This window comes from Cygnus atratus, chromosome Z, assembly GCF_013377495.2.
Source record: "Cygnus atratus isolate AKBS03 ecotype Queensland, Australia chromosome Z, CAtr_DNAZoo_HiC_assembly, whole genome shotgun sequence".
NCBI classification, from domain to species: Eukaryota; Metazoa; Chordata; class Aves; order Anseriformes; family Anatidae; genus Cygnus; species Cygnus atratus.
In genome coordinates, this window is record NC_066396.1 from 21,514,498 (window position 1) to 21,530,308 (window position 15,811).

A 15,811-nucleotide genomic window follows, 5' to 3' on the forward strand; every position below is an offset into this window, starting at 1 on the left:
GGTGGCAACTACGTTCTCAGTGAGTCTGGGAGGTTGTGGTTCTATGCTCTTCTTAGGCTACAGGCACTCTTTCTCAAGGCAGAGATAAGTGTCTAAATGTAGGGGTCATTTTGGATATATGTGGGTATCCAGCCTGGCCTTTAGCTGCAGAAAGGAAAGTCCTCATCTCTTTTTATTTCTCTTTTTATTTTTTTTTAAAGTCCCTGGCAGTATCTGACAGCCCTTTTCAGTTGTCTTAAATAACCTGGTATTTCAAGTGACAGGAGATGCCTATGTTTAAGCAGAGATGAATCCTGTCCCCACCTGTCTAGTTAAGAAAATTGGCTTCTGTGGGTGGAAACAGTGGAGGTTAAATATTCATAAAGCTGAAGAGAGAAGACAACAGGGGAACGTACTGGCTTTACACGCTGCTCTTTGCTCAGGAGTTTGCAGTGTAGGTTTTTCATCAATTCATAATGGGAGAAAATGTGCAAATGTGTTAGGAAGATAAGCCAGTAACATGATTCCCTGCTCATTTCTGGAGTTCTATGCAATTATTTGCAATTACTTTTAGGTTTTCAATGACGGCATGCAACACTTCATTCTATTAATCTTTTTTTAAAGTGAATGTTACTTGCATCTTTTTGGTGACTTTAGGTCATTTATGTAATCAAAATAAAAATTGAATTAGCTGCTTGATAGCATGCTTAGCTAAGCAGTAAGTAATGAAATCACTGCTCATTAACTGTGCTTTACGGTTATTGAGCAAATTTCCTGTTTAGTTCCTTTAGCTAAGTCACTTTCCTGTTCTTTTCCAGTGTTATCCAAGAGAAATTTTGTTCTTTTCCAGTGTTATCCAAAATAAATTTTGTTCTTTTCCAGTGTTATCCAAGATAAATTTTGTGGTATCATCCACGTTACATTGGAAGGGCTGTATGACGTTATGACTGAAGATCCTGAAACAGGAACATACAAAGAGTAAGTGGAAAAATCTAATTTTTGTGTTTAATAATAGTTTTGCATATGTGGTGTTTTGTTGGGAAAACTCTGTAGGCATTTGAGACATGCTCATAAGAGTCTGTTTCTGTAACAGAATCTGTTTTGGCAGGATAGTAAATTTTTTTTGGCAAAGTTTTAGCAAATTTTTGGTTCTAAGAAAAATACTTGGGGCTGAACATAAAATGAAAATGGAAAGAATTTTATTTTAAAAAATTATTAAATGATGGCTTAAAATACTCATATTCTTAGCTTTTGCTTTTTGCTCACTTGACTATTTTATATTTAAGATTATCTTCCAATAAAGATTGCTGTTGATAGTTCAACAATAGCACAGTTCTTTGAATGTGACATCCAGCATTTAACTATTTTTTTTTTTTAAGTGCCTCATATCCATTGAGTGTACCCAGTGTACGTAGGTGTGGAGACACTTGGAAACCTATTCCTCAAGCAGAATTCATGGTCTTCAGTTGTTCTACTTAACATACCAGAGTATGTTAAGTTATGCTACAGGGCATACCTGAAAGGGCAGCTTCCTGAGGTGGAAGAAGGGGATTTGTTTATGGTGGGAAGATTCAGGGTTGCTGAGAATGTGCTTCCAGAATCACACTCACTCATCTACTACTAACTCCCAGCTTATTAGAGGTATTATATCAAAGCCAGAGAAGTCAAGCCGAGAAGTATATTCTAATAATATTATTTACTGTGTGATAAAAATCAAACATTTTCTAACTTTCGGATAATTATCTGGTGACAGAATACCTGGACCTGGACTAATTATTTAAATGCTTAAGGGGGTGTTTTCTGTCACTGAAGCCAGCTGGCACAGAACAGCCTGCATATGTGCTATTAGTTTCTCCTCCCCTTAAAATAGGTGGCCTGTGCACCAGTGTGCGAATGGTTCATACAGGCTAAACCTCAGTTGTGCCCAAAAATTGATTGCAAAAGTGCTGACCCATGCTAGGCATTTATTTTTCTTTGAACTGTTTATCAGTATATAAGATTTATCTGCAAAGTCTGAAAATGTGCTGTGGTGATGTTTTATTTACTATCAGAGACAACACCATAGAGTCACTTCTATTTCTAAACATGTTGCTTTGCCAACACTTTTTGGAAGGAGTTCTCACATAGAAAGTAATAAAACTTTGTCCTAGTTCATTTTATATTTTAAGCTTGAAGGCCTGTAGAACGTCTCACTGTACATTTCTAAACTCTTGACGTTGTTTTTTCTTTATAAAATACAGTCACACTGAACCAAGGATATATTTCTGTTAACAGGTACCGAATGGGCTGTTTAAAAGATTCTGACATTTGTGTTAAAATTTTCCAAATCATCTGAAAGTAAATAAAGTAAAAGCACTCATCTGGAGTGGTGTCTGCTATTGCATCTCTCCAGGTTGAAGAAGAATGAATTTAAGCTTGAACTGGTGGAGGAAAAAAAAAAAATCATGTACCTCACTGGAAATCACAACGTGTAGCTTCTTAGTATTTACTTCAGGGGAAAGGCTAATAGAACTTGTATGTTGAGTACAGGAAAATGAAGGCTGAAGCAATACATAGAACTGCAGCTTATAAAGGATGGAGCAGGGGTAAATATGCACAGGAAAACTACAAATTAAATGATAGTGTTGGCTTGCGTATAAACTGACCCTGGGTACCTTTACACTGGGAATTTGAAGAAAGTGTTGTAGTTAGAGGAATGAGGTTCTGGAGGAGCCTTTCCAAATACAAAGGCAGAGGTAGAGGTCTTGCCAGTTTATAGATGGGATTCTGCTCAAGGTCTGAAAACGATAACACAGTGGCCTGGCTTACAATGCAAAGAGCTTACAGTCAGATGGATTTTCTAGAACTTGTATTTTGCATTGTAATGGTAATTAGAAGAAATCTTTTTGGACCTCCAGATTTTCTGGAAAGAGGAGCATTCCATTCTTCTAGTATTGTCTTGCCAATATTTGCAGGTTTCCCAATCTTATCATCTTGCTTTTTTTTAAAAAAAAAAAAAAAAAGTATTACCTCCTTCTTTATTTTTTTTAATTACTGTTTATGGTTACAGAACTTAAGTTTTCAGACTTCAATTTGAATATAATTTTGTATATTTTGGCAATTGACATTTGTCTTCCTTTTCATAATACACTGAGTTGCAAGAGATACCATTTATGAGGTGAGAGGAAATGTGATTTACTGTATTTTTTTTGAAAGGACTAATTCCTTTGGAAGCAGCTTCTGAGTTAGCATTTGACTCTTCTGCCATGCTGCTTAGCAAGCATTTCATACAGCTCTAAGCAAGTATGAATGTTTTCATATATAATCACAAATTTTTTCATTTTAGTAACAGATATGCTTTAAAGAAAATTATTCAATTTAGCCACAGGATTATTTCATCTTCTAGTAGAATGTATAGTAGAGAAGTATAGGGCTGAAAATGAGCAATAACATACATTTGTCCTATTGCTTTGTAATATGTGGTTTATTTGGCCTTCTTGCCGTAAAACATTACTAATACATGGTGGCAAGTTGCTGTCACCAGAATGATTTTACATCCTTTCAGTTCTTAAAGCAGGTTTTCTAGGAAGAAGAATTGGTAAAGTGGTGGAATTTATGTGCATTCTTCCAACATGGAGATTGCAACGTGAATGGAAAACATGTTTGCTAGAGGATGACTTTCACCAATGGCTTTATGAAGTCTATACAAACTATTTGAAAAGACAGAAAAAATCTCTGGAATTTGGACCTTTTTTCATAATTTCCCCTTTCATACCTACTACAATAATTAAAATATGGCTATTATCTGTGCATACAGTCACCTATCACTTGGGCGCAGGGCAAAACAGAAAAACAAGTTTAAAAGCCTTGTATCTGCCTAGAAACAAAAGCTAACTAATTTCTATGCACCTAAAACTTTACTGTTCAGTGTCCTTCAGATTTTGTCTTGAACCAATAGTAATGATCATAATAGATTTCAGATTCTCTTGTTAAAGATCTCACAGAAAAGCATGAATGTAATGAGAAATGTCTGCTGATTCTGTTAATGCTACAGGTTTGTGTATGTGCCACTCTGATTTTCATACTGACAGAATGCAGAGTGCTTATATAGCACTCACCTAGAAAGATTGGGAAACTCTAGTTAGGGACATTACATTTTGTATGTTACGTGTTTTAAACCCGTTTGGTCTGTTTTCTGTATGCAGAAATGCATTTTTAAACAAGAACTTGAGATAAAATATATCTGTTCAGACTTTCTTTTCCTGAGGCTTGTTCTTGTTGAATATGATTTCTGAATTGATCTGCCAAGACAAAAATGTCTAGTCATGATGAACTCCACTGCAAAATGAAAGTATCTGTTCACTTAGTAAATTCTGTCTTAATCTTTTTCTGTCTATAAGTCAATTATGAAGCATATATATTAAACAGTAGTATAGAATACTAGTTGCCTAACACTACTGAAAATTATAAAAGATTGCAATCTAACAGAAGAGATGTCTATCAGCAGTAAATTTGATGCCACGGAAACTTCTAAATGCAAGCTCTTTTCTTTTTTTTTAAGAAAAATAATCATAACAATAATAACCTACTGTTAAATGCAGTACTGATATAAAAATGGTAAGTACATACATGCTGACACAATACACATCTATGCACTAGAAAGTGGCCAAGTTTGGTTGTCTCTCCCAAACTTGAATAGGTTTTAAATTGGTGGCTAATTTTCAACTGTTTCAACAGACATCAGTTACAATTTGAGACAAATTTTTCAGAAGTTACCATCTTGGCAGAGGAGAGAGTCTAAATGTGTTTCCACTGAAGGAAAGTCAGGTGAAATTTGGCAGCAACCAAATTACTGACTAAGCAGTAATGTGTTATCTCCACAGGCATGTATTGCCTTGTTAATAGGTATTGCCAGACTTCCAAACTTCCTCCTATCTGTCCCGTGTTTTTAAAACTGCTTTAAAATAAATTTTAATTATAGTGTGTACTCAAACTATTTTTATTCCCATTCTTAGCTGCATGTTGATGCCTCATTTTGAGGAGCCCAAAGTTACAGAAGATGAGGAACCTCCCACAGAACAAGACAAAAGGAAAAAAATTGTAAGTTTTAGATCTGTTAATCAATTATTGAACTGATTATGTAATTCACTTGTATGAGACTCAATTACTTGGATCTGGTTCAGCTGTTTTTCTTAGAGAATTCATCTCTTGAATCAAAAAAAAAAAGAAAAAACTCTGATGAACTTTGCAGCGACAACATTTATGCTTCTGCATTCCTTTTGAGTATTAGAAAATGTTGCCAAAGTAAACATCATCTGTTCACAGAATTTGGACATTGTAAAATTGAGATGCTTTAAAAATGGTTTATCGAAAAATGCAGGAAGATGAAGCTTACTGATATGTCATAGTAGGCCAAGTTTGTTGCAGAATTATAGTATTCGTTCTTAGGAATTGTGGTGTTTCTTTAGGTACATATCTAATCTAGATAGATGTTATCTGTATCTATGCAGGTATCTATATAGGTAAATCTGATGAGGATTTCATATGCTGAAATAAAATATATACAGATATCTTGAGATATATACATAGATATATCTATTGAGATAGCTGAAGATACAGGGCTCCATATATTCATATCTATACGTATAGACTTATACAAATACATATACATTGGATTTTGTAATCAGATTTTAAAAACATCAAGTGGATTTTTAAAGTCTTTCCATTTTATTAGCATTCTTCGAATATACCCGATTTTATTTCTCTCTAGCTAAAGTTTTAATAAGTTTGTAGTCACAATTCTCTTAATTTTGTAGTTATAGATTGACTTTAATAGTATAGTATGCATTTAGAAATTGTGACTTTGTAGATTTAATATGAATTACCATCGTTGGGGATGTACAAGAGAAGTGAAAAGGGGTCATTATTTTATGACCAGTATCATTCTAACCTCCTAAACGATTCAGTGCACCAGTACAGTGTTGATTAACACAGTCATAATGAAGAAACTATACTGGGATCATACGTAATACAAAGTTCATTGGCCGTTTGGATAATAGTTTTCGTTTGTGATTAAAGAGAAATGGCTGTGCTTGGGTAATGAAGAGCCAGAACTTGTAAGGACATGACGAGTCAGGTGTTAATTTACATGGGAAATGTATTTTCCCTTTGTAACTTTCCTTTTTTCTTTTTTTTTTTTTTTTTGAAGGAATTGCTTGTGATTTTTCCTCTACTGTTCTTTAACATTCAACCTGAACACATAGTCAGCCTTTGTGTCTTTGGAAGTTTTACATAGAACACATTATCATACACAGACATTGCAGCTTCCTCTGTGTTTCTTATCTCATAATCTAGATATATTTATTTCCACTGTTTCTGTGTTTTCTAGGTTCCTAAGTATTATGAAAATCCTTTGTTTCTCTCATTTCAAGCCTCCGTTATAAGAATATCTTTCTTTGTTTCACTCTTCATTCTCATACTTAGATGATTATTCCTGATATGTTTCAGACTCGAGCCTTCTCTACTGTCATTTTTTTCAGCTAATGTGTTCACTATTTTCTTATGCTGTTCTCTGCAATTTCTCACAGCTGTTAAAGCAAACAAACTCTAGTTATTAGGATTGTCTGCTAGAAATTCATTTTGAATCCCAGCTGAATTTACTCATTATAAATTTTTCTGGATGGTGCACAAGTTGAGACTTCTCACAAATGTTTATTTCAAATTGTTCTGCTTTCAGTAGCAAAAATGATGCAGATGATTTGGGTCAGTTACTAGTAGTAGGAGTGTGCCAATCCTGGTTATTTTGCGACACTGGGCTTTGAAAGTACAACTGGCATTTGATTTGCAAAACTGGATTAAAAACAAAACAGCACCAGGGACCATTCCCATCCACCTGTACTGGAAGCTTTTTCAGATATGTAATAGCATCAGCACACACATTTCTTATGATATCTATAACAAATGCAGTAGCAAATACCTCTGGTGAAACAAAGATGTGAACAAATATTTGGGGTGAAAAGAGGAAGATCAGGACCCACCTAACAGGAATCTGTAATTGATTTAAGAAAGTTTTCAGTCTCCTATCTAATTACTGCAAGAGGTTTATACCCTCTTACATATTCTACGTGTTGAATCAGCAGCTTTTATGGCAGGGTTCAGAGTTTAAACCTCATAAGGCACTAATGAAAAGATTTAAAAAAAAAAAAAAAAGAGAAAAGAAAAAGCTGTCAAGGTCCATGCTAAGTATGACTTCCTGATGTTTTCACAGGGTCTAGATATTCTTCTATGATCTATCCCTTTATCCTGTCATTGCTACCTCTCTTCATAGTTACGCATAGCTCATAATTACTAAAGACAGTTTTAGCTAGACAGTGCTTTAGAAGTTTGTGATAACTTTGTTTAATCAGCATTTATCAGCTATTGCTATATTTTATTCTTCTTGTAAATATGTTGAAGAAAATATGGATAGATGGAGACTGATTCATGACCCTGCATTGCATATAGTATATAGACTTAAATGTTTTTTTTATGTGCCCTTGGTGTGTATGTTTTGATGAACTCCAGTATCGTTGTTCAAAAAGGGAGTTAACCTTTTTCAGGTGTCTATTTGAAACCAGGGAAGAAAAATGAACTACTTTCCTTTAAAATTTTATTTAAACTTAAAATTTGTCCATGGTAGCACGTTGTTTAGATGATCTTAAGTGTAAATAATGTGCTTATGTGTAAAGCTTTGGGAGTATTTTTTTTTTTTTTTTTACTCTACTGTGGAAAGACACTGGTTAAAGCATGACTTTATATTCTGAGGAAAATAAATAGATGAGTTACATTGTAATAAGTCAAACGATCAAATTTTATGTGATAAAACAATACTATTATTGCACTGTTTGTGGTATAATTTCTCAGTATACACTTAATCTACAGGTTAATCACAGGTCTAATGCAAGGCCCATTGAAATCTGTGAGAAAACATTAGTAGAAGTCTGTGAAAAACCTTTCATATTGTCCATCTCCATTTTATAATCTGAGATCATTGTTAAATGTAAAGGACATAACACAACTTAAATCATTTTTCCAGTCTTTCACAGTCTGAAGATATTAATTATCTTGGTAAATATTTCATGTCCGCCACTCTTGCTTTCTTTAGTATCAGTGTTCATCTTTAAACTGAAGAGATCCTTTTAAATTCTGGAAACCTTGTCAAGAAAAATTTAGCTCAGGATATCACCAAAAAACTTTTTGAGTTTTATTAGACTTTTATTACCCATTCTTGCATTCTAAATGACATTCCATTGACTTGCTTGTAGCGATTAGATCACTGATTGAGTACTACTGAATGATGTATAACAATGTATTGGAAATGGTATGATTTTTGATGGTGTTGTCTAAAGACGTTGAGCGGAGAGATCCACCTGACAAAATACTGGTTTCAAAAAACCGATAATTCTGCAGAAAGTCTGATGGTGGCAAGTGGATTTTGGAGGTATGGGGCATGTTTTTTCTCCAGACCTGTGTACTACTTTTCCCATTCAAACTGCTTTTTACAACTAGTGAGGTGGAAAATTTGCTTTTTGAGTCCAGCCTTAAAGTAGGCACCCATGTCCAGATTCAAGATCAATTTGTAAAGTAGCTATATTAAAAAGCTAGTCAAATAAGGTTTTCACTCAGCATCTTAAAGCAGATTTTAGTAACATAAGTTTCCTTGCCAAAATTCTGCTGCTTTTGTTTAGCTTGCTGTTCAGGTGAAGAAACTGTTGGAATTTTTTACATTTTTTTTATTATTATTTGGAAGTAGGTACTTTTTGGTCTTGTCTGTATCAGGAGTGTTTCAATCAAAAAAAAAGTCGAGCCACACAACTAGGAGCACAACATACATACTTTAATTCAAAGATTGTCCCTGACCTAGTGTTTGCAGAATAATAGCCAGTGTTAATATTGATATGGCTGTTTGAGCTGGACTGATGTTAGATGCTCAGTGCTTATCAAGCCAGAGACTTAATTTTCAAGAGGACAATTGTTCCTCGAAAAATCAGGTAGAATTGGCTGAAAACATCTGAAAGGTCATCTCTTAAACCAGGTACTATTACAATTTTGTCATAATGAAGGTAATTTATAGACTCGATTACTGACTTCCACTGTTAATGTCGAGGGACTTTTGTTTTAAAATATATACGCGTTGAGGTGTACCTGAATACTTTGGTGAAATTCTGGTCAGGGGAGACTTCTACTTGACTTCTGGTCAGGGGAGACTTCTACCTGAGGCAGCATTTTTGGTGGTGTTATAAGATGAAAGATGAGAGCTTGAGTGTTTAGTGTTCTACCAAACTATCATTTTGCTTGATTATTCAGCTAAGACTGCAGCTGATTGTTTAATATTATCTATAAACTAGTTATACTAAGCTGTTTCATTTTTGTTAGTTCTGAGTACAAGTTCCGAAAATGTAAAGTAGAAGGAAAGCAAATTTAGTTTACTCAAAATATTTTTTGATGTGATGATCTGAATGAAATCAAATTAGTGTATTTAGCTCCTTGAATTTAAGTCAAAAGACTAAGTCCCATTTGGCTTAGAAACATTAGCTGGTGCTTATGACAGCAAGCATTAATCATACTATAAAAGACCCTACTGGCTTACAGTGTTGCTATATTGAACAGATGGTGGGAGATATTTATGCCTGTTGCAATAACCTAAACAAATTTTTATACAATTACTTTTCAGTAGTATTGCAGAGATTATTCAAAAGATCTTTGGAATTGCTGTCTGCCGCCTGAAAAGTGCTAGTGTGTTAGCACCTCAAAGAGATGTTAGAGAAGACCAGTATAATTAAGAGATGCTAGCAAGCGCTCAGATTTTAAGTTCCAATGAGCTTTGCAAAAGTATGCAAGGATTCAAACCTTATATTTCAAAAGAAAACAGCAATTCTGTCTGGAAATTGAAAATCACTGTTTGTGTGCTAGAATAGCATTATATGCATAATTGTATTCTAGAAGCTTGTGAAAATTAGGGAAAAAATGGACTTAAAGCTGGGGCTTATTAGTAAACATCGGTTATAAATATTAGAAGCTTATTTTTCCATTGACTTGAAGTCTGTTTCTTCTTTGTTTTCATCTTTTTTCTTTAGATATCAGGGAATATACTTTGTAAATATGAAATTGTCACGTGGAGGAATGTTTTCTAGAAGAATAGAACAATTAAAGTTGATATTTTCAGGAAATTGTTCTGTCTTCACACATAATAATGAGTACTTCAGAAGAGATTTTTGGTAGGGTCACGTAAGTCATTTAGTTGACTACATCTGTGGATTATTAATTGGTTTGTGAGTAAAATGGTCGTTAACAAACAGCTTTTTAGAATTGTTTCCCAAGGCAAGTATGTAGTACATGCCATTAATCTAGTTGCTGCTCTGAGGGTCACAGCTATGAGAAGACCTGTCCATTGCAGTTTCAATGCCTGTTTTTCTGTGCAATATTTCCTACAGTACATGCTTGACTGTTGTGAGCTATGAAACTAACTAGGAATGTGTTATGTGCTCCAAATTACAGTCATTCATTAACAAAAGAAAATTGTTCAGAAACTGGTTTCTTTGCTTGGTAAGATGGTCTTTTTTTTTTTTTTTTTTTAACCCCATGGATTGTGCTAACTGCTACTGAAGGATATAACCTTGTGTGGCAGTTCAACACCAGTGGGCAGCTGAGCTCCACCATGCTGCTCTCTCACTCTCCCTCCTCAAAAGAGCAAGGGAAGAAAATACCATGAAAAAAGGGTCATGTGTTGAGATAAGGACAACCCATCACTCACCAATGTTGAGCATCACAGACAAAACAGATATAGGGAAGATTAATGTAATTTATTGCCTGTTACTAAGAGATTAGAGCAGCAAGAACTAAAAACAAATGTAAGACAACTTTCCCCCATCCACACTTTCCTACCTCCTCCCTCCAAGCAGTACAGGGGAGTGGGGACTGGGGGCTCTAATTCCGTGGTGATTCATCTCCACTGCTCTCCCTGATGGTCACTCTCTGCCCCTGCTCCACACAGGGTCCCTCCCACGGGATGCCGTCCTTCCCAAAATGAGCCTGCGGAGGCTGCCCACAGGCAGCAGCTCTTCAAGAACTGCTCCCACATGGCTCCGTACCACAGGGTCCATCCCCCAGGAGCAAACTGCTCCAGCACGGGTCCCCCACATGTGGGCGGCAGCTCCCCCCAGAGCCCCTGCTCCTGCGTGGGCTCCTCTCCACGGGCTGCAGCTCTGGCCCGGGGCCTGCTCCTGCGGGGGCTCTCCATGGGCCGCAGCCTCCTCCAGGCCACATCCACCTGCTCCAGCGGGGGCTCCTCCACGGGGGGGCTGCAGCGTGGAGATCTGCTCCATGTGGGACCCATGGGCTGCAGGGGGACAGCCTGCTCCACCAGGGGCCTCTCCACAGGCCGCAGGGGAACTGCTGCTGCGTGCCTGGAGCACCTCCTGCCCTCTTGCTGCACTCACCTGGGGGGCTGCAGGGCTGCTTCTCACTCCTCTCTCCCAGCTGCTGTTGCGCAGCACTATTTTTCCCTTTCTTCCAGACACCCAATCAGTGTCTCTCCCTTGCTCAGCTCTGGCCACTGGCAGGTCCATTTTGGAGCCAGCTGGAGCTGGCTCTGATCTGATGTGGGGCAGCTGCTGAGCTCTGCTCACAGAGGCCACCTCTGCAGCCCCCATGGTACCAAACCCTTGCAATGTGGACTCAGTACACCTTGGTAAATCTGGACTACGTAGTTTAGAATTTACGTTACAGTATTTCAGTTTGAAAAGTTTGTGTATATTCTAGCAACCAGACTACATTTACTGAGAATTACTACTATACAAAAAAGATTAAAATCTTACTGCAATTAGTCCCCTTTTTAAAAGTGGAAAGAATGTGTTAAAAAATTGTTATACAATGTTAGGATTAAAATAACATTATAAAATGCTAGTGTTATAAAGTGCTAGGAATAAGTAGTAAAAAGATCATATCTCACCTTTGAAATGTAAAATAGATGGATAGTATAAAATGGTGAACGATCAAAGGCTAAGACAGTGTTAGGAACGTAGGGGGAATGATGAGGTTTACAACTTGAAAGTTGATGTGACCATAATTAAAAAGATGAAGGACTAGCACTTCTTTTTTGTGATAATTACAATGTTTCAGGGTGTTCTACTCTTTCTTTGCTTTTATTTTTGAAACAAACCACTAATAGGCAATAATAAGTATTTACGTTATAAGAAGTCCTGTGCTTATATGGTTGTTCCTATCAGTATGTCCCTATGTTTTGCCTGTAGTATTGTTTAATAGATAAGTACATCTTAATGTCTTCCACCCCCTATTAAAATTCAAATACTCCTTTTTTTTCTGTCATACCAAAACAGAAAAAATTCTCTTTATTTTATTCCAGTGTATCTCAAAACATGCAACATTATGGTATGCACGAATTATTTATGAATATGCAGTAAGATTTTTTCTTTAGAGATTTTGTAGCTTCATCCATTAATGTTACAAAAAAGACGCAGCTCACAAGTTGAGAGTGACCTATGATTACTACTGCTCTGGAAAAATAAAAACTCTGTATTAGGCAGTAGATACCTGTACTCTTACTGATGAAACAATGCATCTGTGTTCAACCTCATATGTCAGGCCAGGTAGCTTATTTAAGAAGGCATACTTTTGATACTGCATTCCCATTGATATAAATCCCCATGCGATGCTAATTGTATCCCATAGCTTGTAGTCAGAGAAGAATTAAATGCCGTAATTCCTTGTTCTGATTCAACCCAACAAAGGAATTTGATCAATAAATGTACATTACTGGAAATATCCTTTTGCCTGTCGCAATAATCCTGTGTAATTTTCACTTTGGATTTTTACATAGTGGCGGCTAAGATAATTCTGTAATAATGCAACAGACTAGGGCAATAGACTGTGAAATAAGAATAAAAAGGAATAAACAAAATATAGTTATTGCATTTAGTATGCCCTGTTTCTTTGGAAATAGCATAGCAGGGTATACAGGCTCAGAAGGTTTTCTTTTTCAGTGGACTTTGAAACCGAGCATTATATGTTATTTCCTGACTTTCCAGCGTACATAGTAGTGTTGTTTGGTTTTGATACTAAGATAAGCAGAAGCTCATGCATCTGCAGTGATTTTGTTATTATTTCAATATCCTAGTGCTTTGTGATACTGCAAGCTCTAGGTGTCCTCACCTCCCCTTCATCCACCCTGGTGGATTGAGGGACAAATGCTGTATACCTGTCCATGTCCCTAGCTAGCCCACCCCTCTCTTCTGACTTCACAATTGATCCTTTGTCAGTGTAGCCCTTCTTTACCTCTTCTGCAGTTATTGTGTAAAATAGACAAATATTCTGTCAGTCCCTGCCTAAAAGAAATTTGTATAATTCAGCTGGATAGATTGTTATATAAGTACTGCTACTGAAGAAGTGTGTCTATTCTTTATGCATATGAACAATTTATTTTAGCTATTGACCTAACTGTAAATATTGACCTAACTGTAAATATTTTTATTTCCAGATCTTGTCATATAAGTCTAGTGCTGCACTAGTTGAACTAGTTTCTTTGTTTCCTTACTAATAAAATATAACTGATCATAGTTGATACACTATCTAAAGTGCTTATCATGGTAACACATCTGATGTGTTTCTTAGGAGTTAAGGAGAATTCATTCAGCAGAATGAATTTCAGCAGAATTTATTCAGCAGAATTCATTTCAGCAAAGCAGCTTTGAAATTGTTTTATCTTATAGAAGGGTGGAACTTTACAACAGACTGTTCATGGTTTGAGACTATTGTTTCAAATAGTGTTAGGCTGACGTTTGCTTTTGATAATAATTAATTTGATCTTTTTTTATAGTTTTTCCTTCTGTTTCTCAATTAATTACAAAGAAATGTAGATTTCTTTCCTGGGCTCAGATTATTAGAGAGATGAGTACTTGCAGTATTTCAAGTGTGTTCTTATATTTTTTTTTCTCATTTTCCACAGCTTGCACTGAAGGACCCCGTGCACACTGTGTCGTTGCAGCAATTCGTCTATGAGAAGCTAAAGGCACAGCAGGAATTGCTGGGAGAACAAGGTTTCCATGCACTTATGGAAACCGTGGATACAGAAGTAGTTGCACAGCTACAAGAATTTTTACAAGGCTTCTAAATAAGCGAAAACAAGATTTTTTATGTCCAATTTTCCTTTCAAAAGATACAAAAGAAAAAAAAACTCTAACCTTCCCTCTTGTATGAAAGAGCCTACTGAAAGCTGAAAATAATGTGTTCACAAAGAAAAAGCAGATTTCTTTTTTCTCACTGTACGGCTGAAAGAATAAATGTAAATTGGGTCCTGGCTAGAGTTTACAAAGTGTTTCATGACTGTGTGATTTTTCTGTGCATGAAGAATGATGGGTTGTATAAGGAAATATGTTTATTTTTTTCTTTGTTTCTTCTGCTGTTAATAGTAACAGGAAGTGTTTTTGATTCCACACTGAGGAGCAGAATCTGATTTTGGAGCTGCTTTTATGCAGTGGTAATACCTTGATTTCTCAGCCTTATACTTCTTAATTGCCTGTGACAACATTTTTCTGCAGCTGTAGGGAACTGTTTCAACAGGAAACAGTTTCTGATTGAAGATTGTTAAACATTATGTGCACACATAAACCTGTATATGCCTAAGCTTCCAGGCTGAAGAAGTTGAATACTTCTTTTCCTTACAAAAGAAAATCCTACCATATGTGAATTCTCTCACAAGCTGATAGGGTTCATGTGTACTGTAGCAATTTAAGTTACCAGTCTTAGTAGAAGTGGGTCCTATGATATATTCAGGATTGAGTAGCATCCTCTTTGTAAGATTAAGGACATCCGAAATCTGTAGAGTACATTTGATTTTTAGAGCAGACCCTTTAGGATGTAGCGAGGATATTAAACTTAGAAAAATTGTAGAGAAATCTTGAGGGTAGTTGGTGATTCAAAGGCAGTGTTTTTCCCCTTCGTCATTACTGCTTATTCCTCAACAGAATAAAGTGCTGAAGGGAGGAGGGACGAGGAGAAAGCTATTTTTGTCTAGTTGGCCTATGGTGACAGCCTTCTTAGGTGTAATGTCAAAATGGACTATAAATTCTCAGTATGTGGCTGCGCACAGCATGTAACTGGGGAGTCATTTGTGCCCTATGAAAAAGTAAAAAAAGTAAAAGAGTGCTGCAATTTATGGTGCTTCCAGAGAGGAAAACAGAAAAGTGTCAATTAAATTTCAGGATGATGCCTCAAAACATGTTATGTGCTGTTGCAAGTCATACTGTTTTCTTTACCGTTACTGACTTTGTTTCACAAAACTATGTCATAAACTGAGAGGTATGAAGGAACTTGATAATATATATCATGAGGCATACCTACTAATCCAGCAGTATGGTTCAGTATCAGTAGTTGCTTGTTCTGTTACTGTATACTTACAATTTTCTCTTTGTCCTGTTACCATTTCTTGGCTCCATATTCAGCCATACAAGTAGACCAGTAAAACTGTGAGTAGAAGCATTCCTTCATGAGCAAAACATGATAACTTCAGTTTGAATTGTCTTAAGGAAAAAGAAACTTAGATTGTAACACTTAAATTGTATTTGTCAAGGGGTTAGAGAATGCAGATGTATATCTGTCCGAAGATGGAGGTTTTCATTTTTATCACGAGTTTCTTTATTTCTGTTACGAAATTTTTCTTACTTTCTCTTGAGTTCCTTCTGTCTCCCTTTTAGCTGTTGTAACACAGTGAAGCTCTCCAGAGTTGTGTGAATAATTAATTTCAATTAACTCTGGACTGTACTTGGACTTAAAGTTGTTGTTATCCACTATCGCAGTT

The 15,811-nt window shown here is 36.0% G+C and overlaps 1 protein-coding gene across 6 annotated transcripts in view; it reads left to right on the forward strand.

Annotated features, from left to right (window-relative positions):
• IPO11 (importin 11) overlaps window positions 1-14,343 on the forward strand; it is a 106,789-nt gene extending 92,446 nt beyond the window's left edge. For all 6 annotated transcript variants that reach the window (XM_035553676.2, XM_035553681.2, XM_035553677.2 and 3 more), the window contains 3 exons: window positions 862-957; window positions 4,974-5,058; window positions 13,961-14,343. In XM_035553676.2, coding sequence (XP_035409569.1) covers window positions 862-957; window positions 4,974-5,058; window positions 13,961-14,125 — 346 coding nt within the window. In that variant the 3' untranslated portion in view covers window positions 14,126-14,343. The remainder of the gene's footprint in view (window positions 1-861; window positions 958-4,973; window positions 5,059-13,960) is intronic.
• Window positions 14,344-15,811: the final 1,468 nt, after the last annotated feature.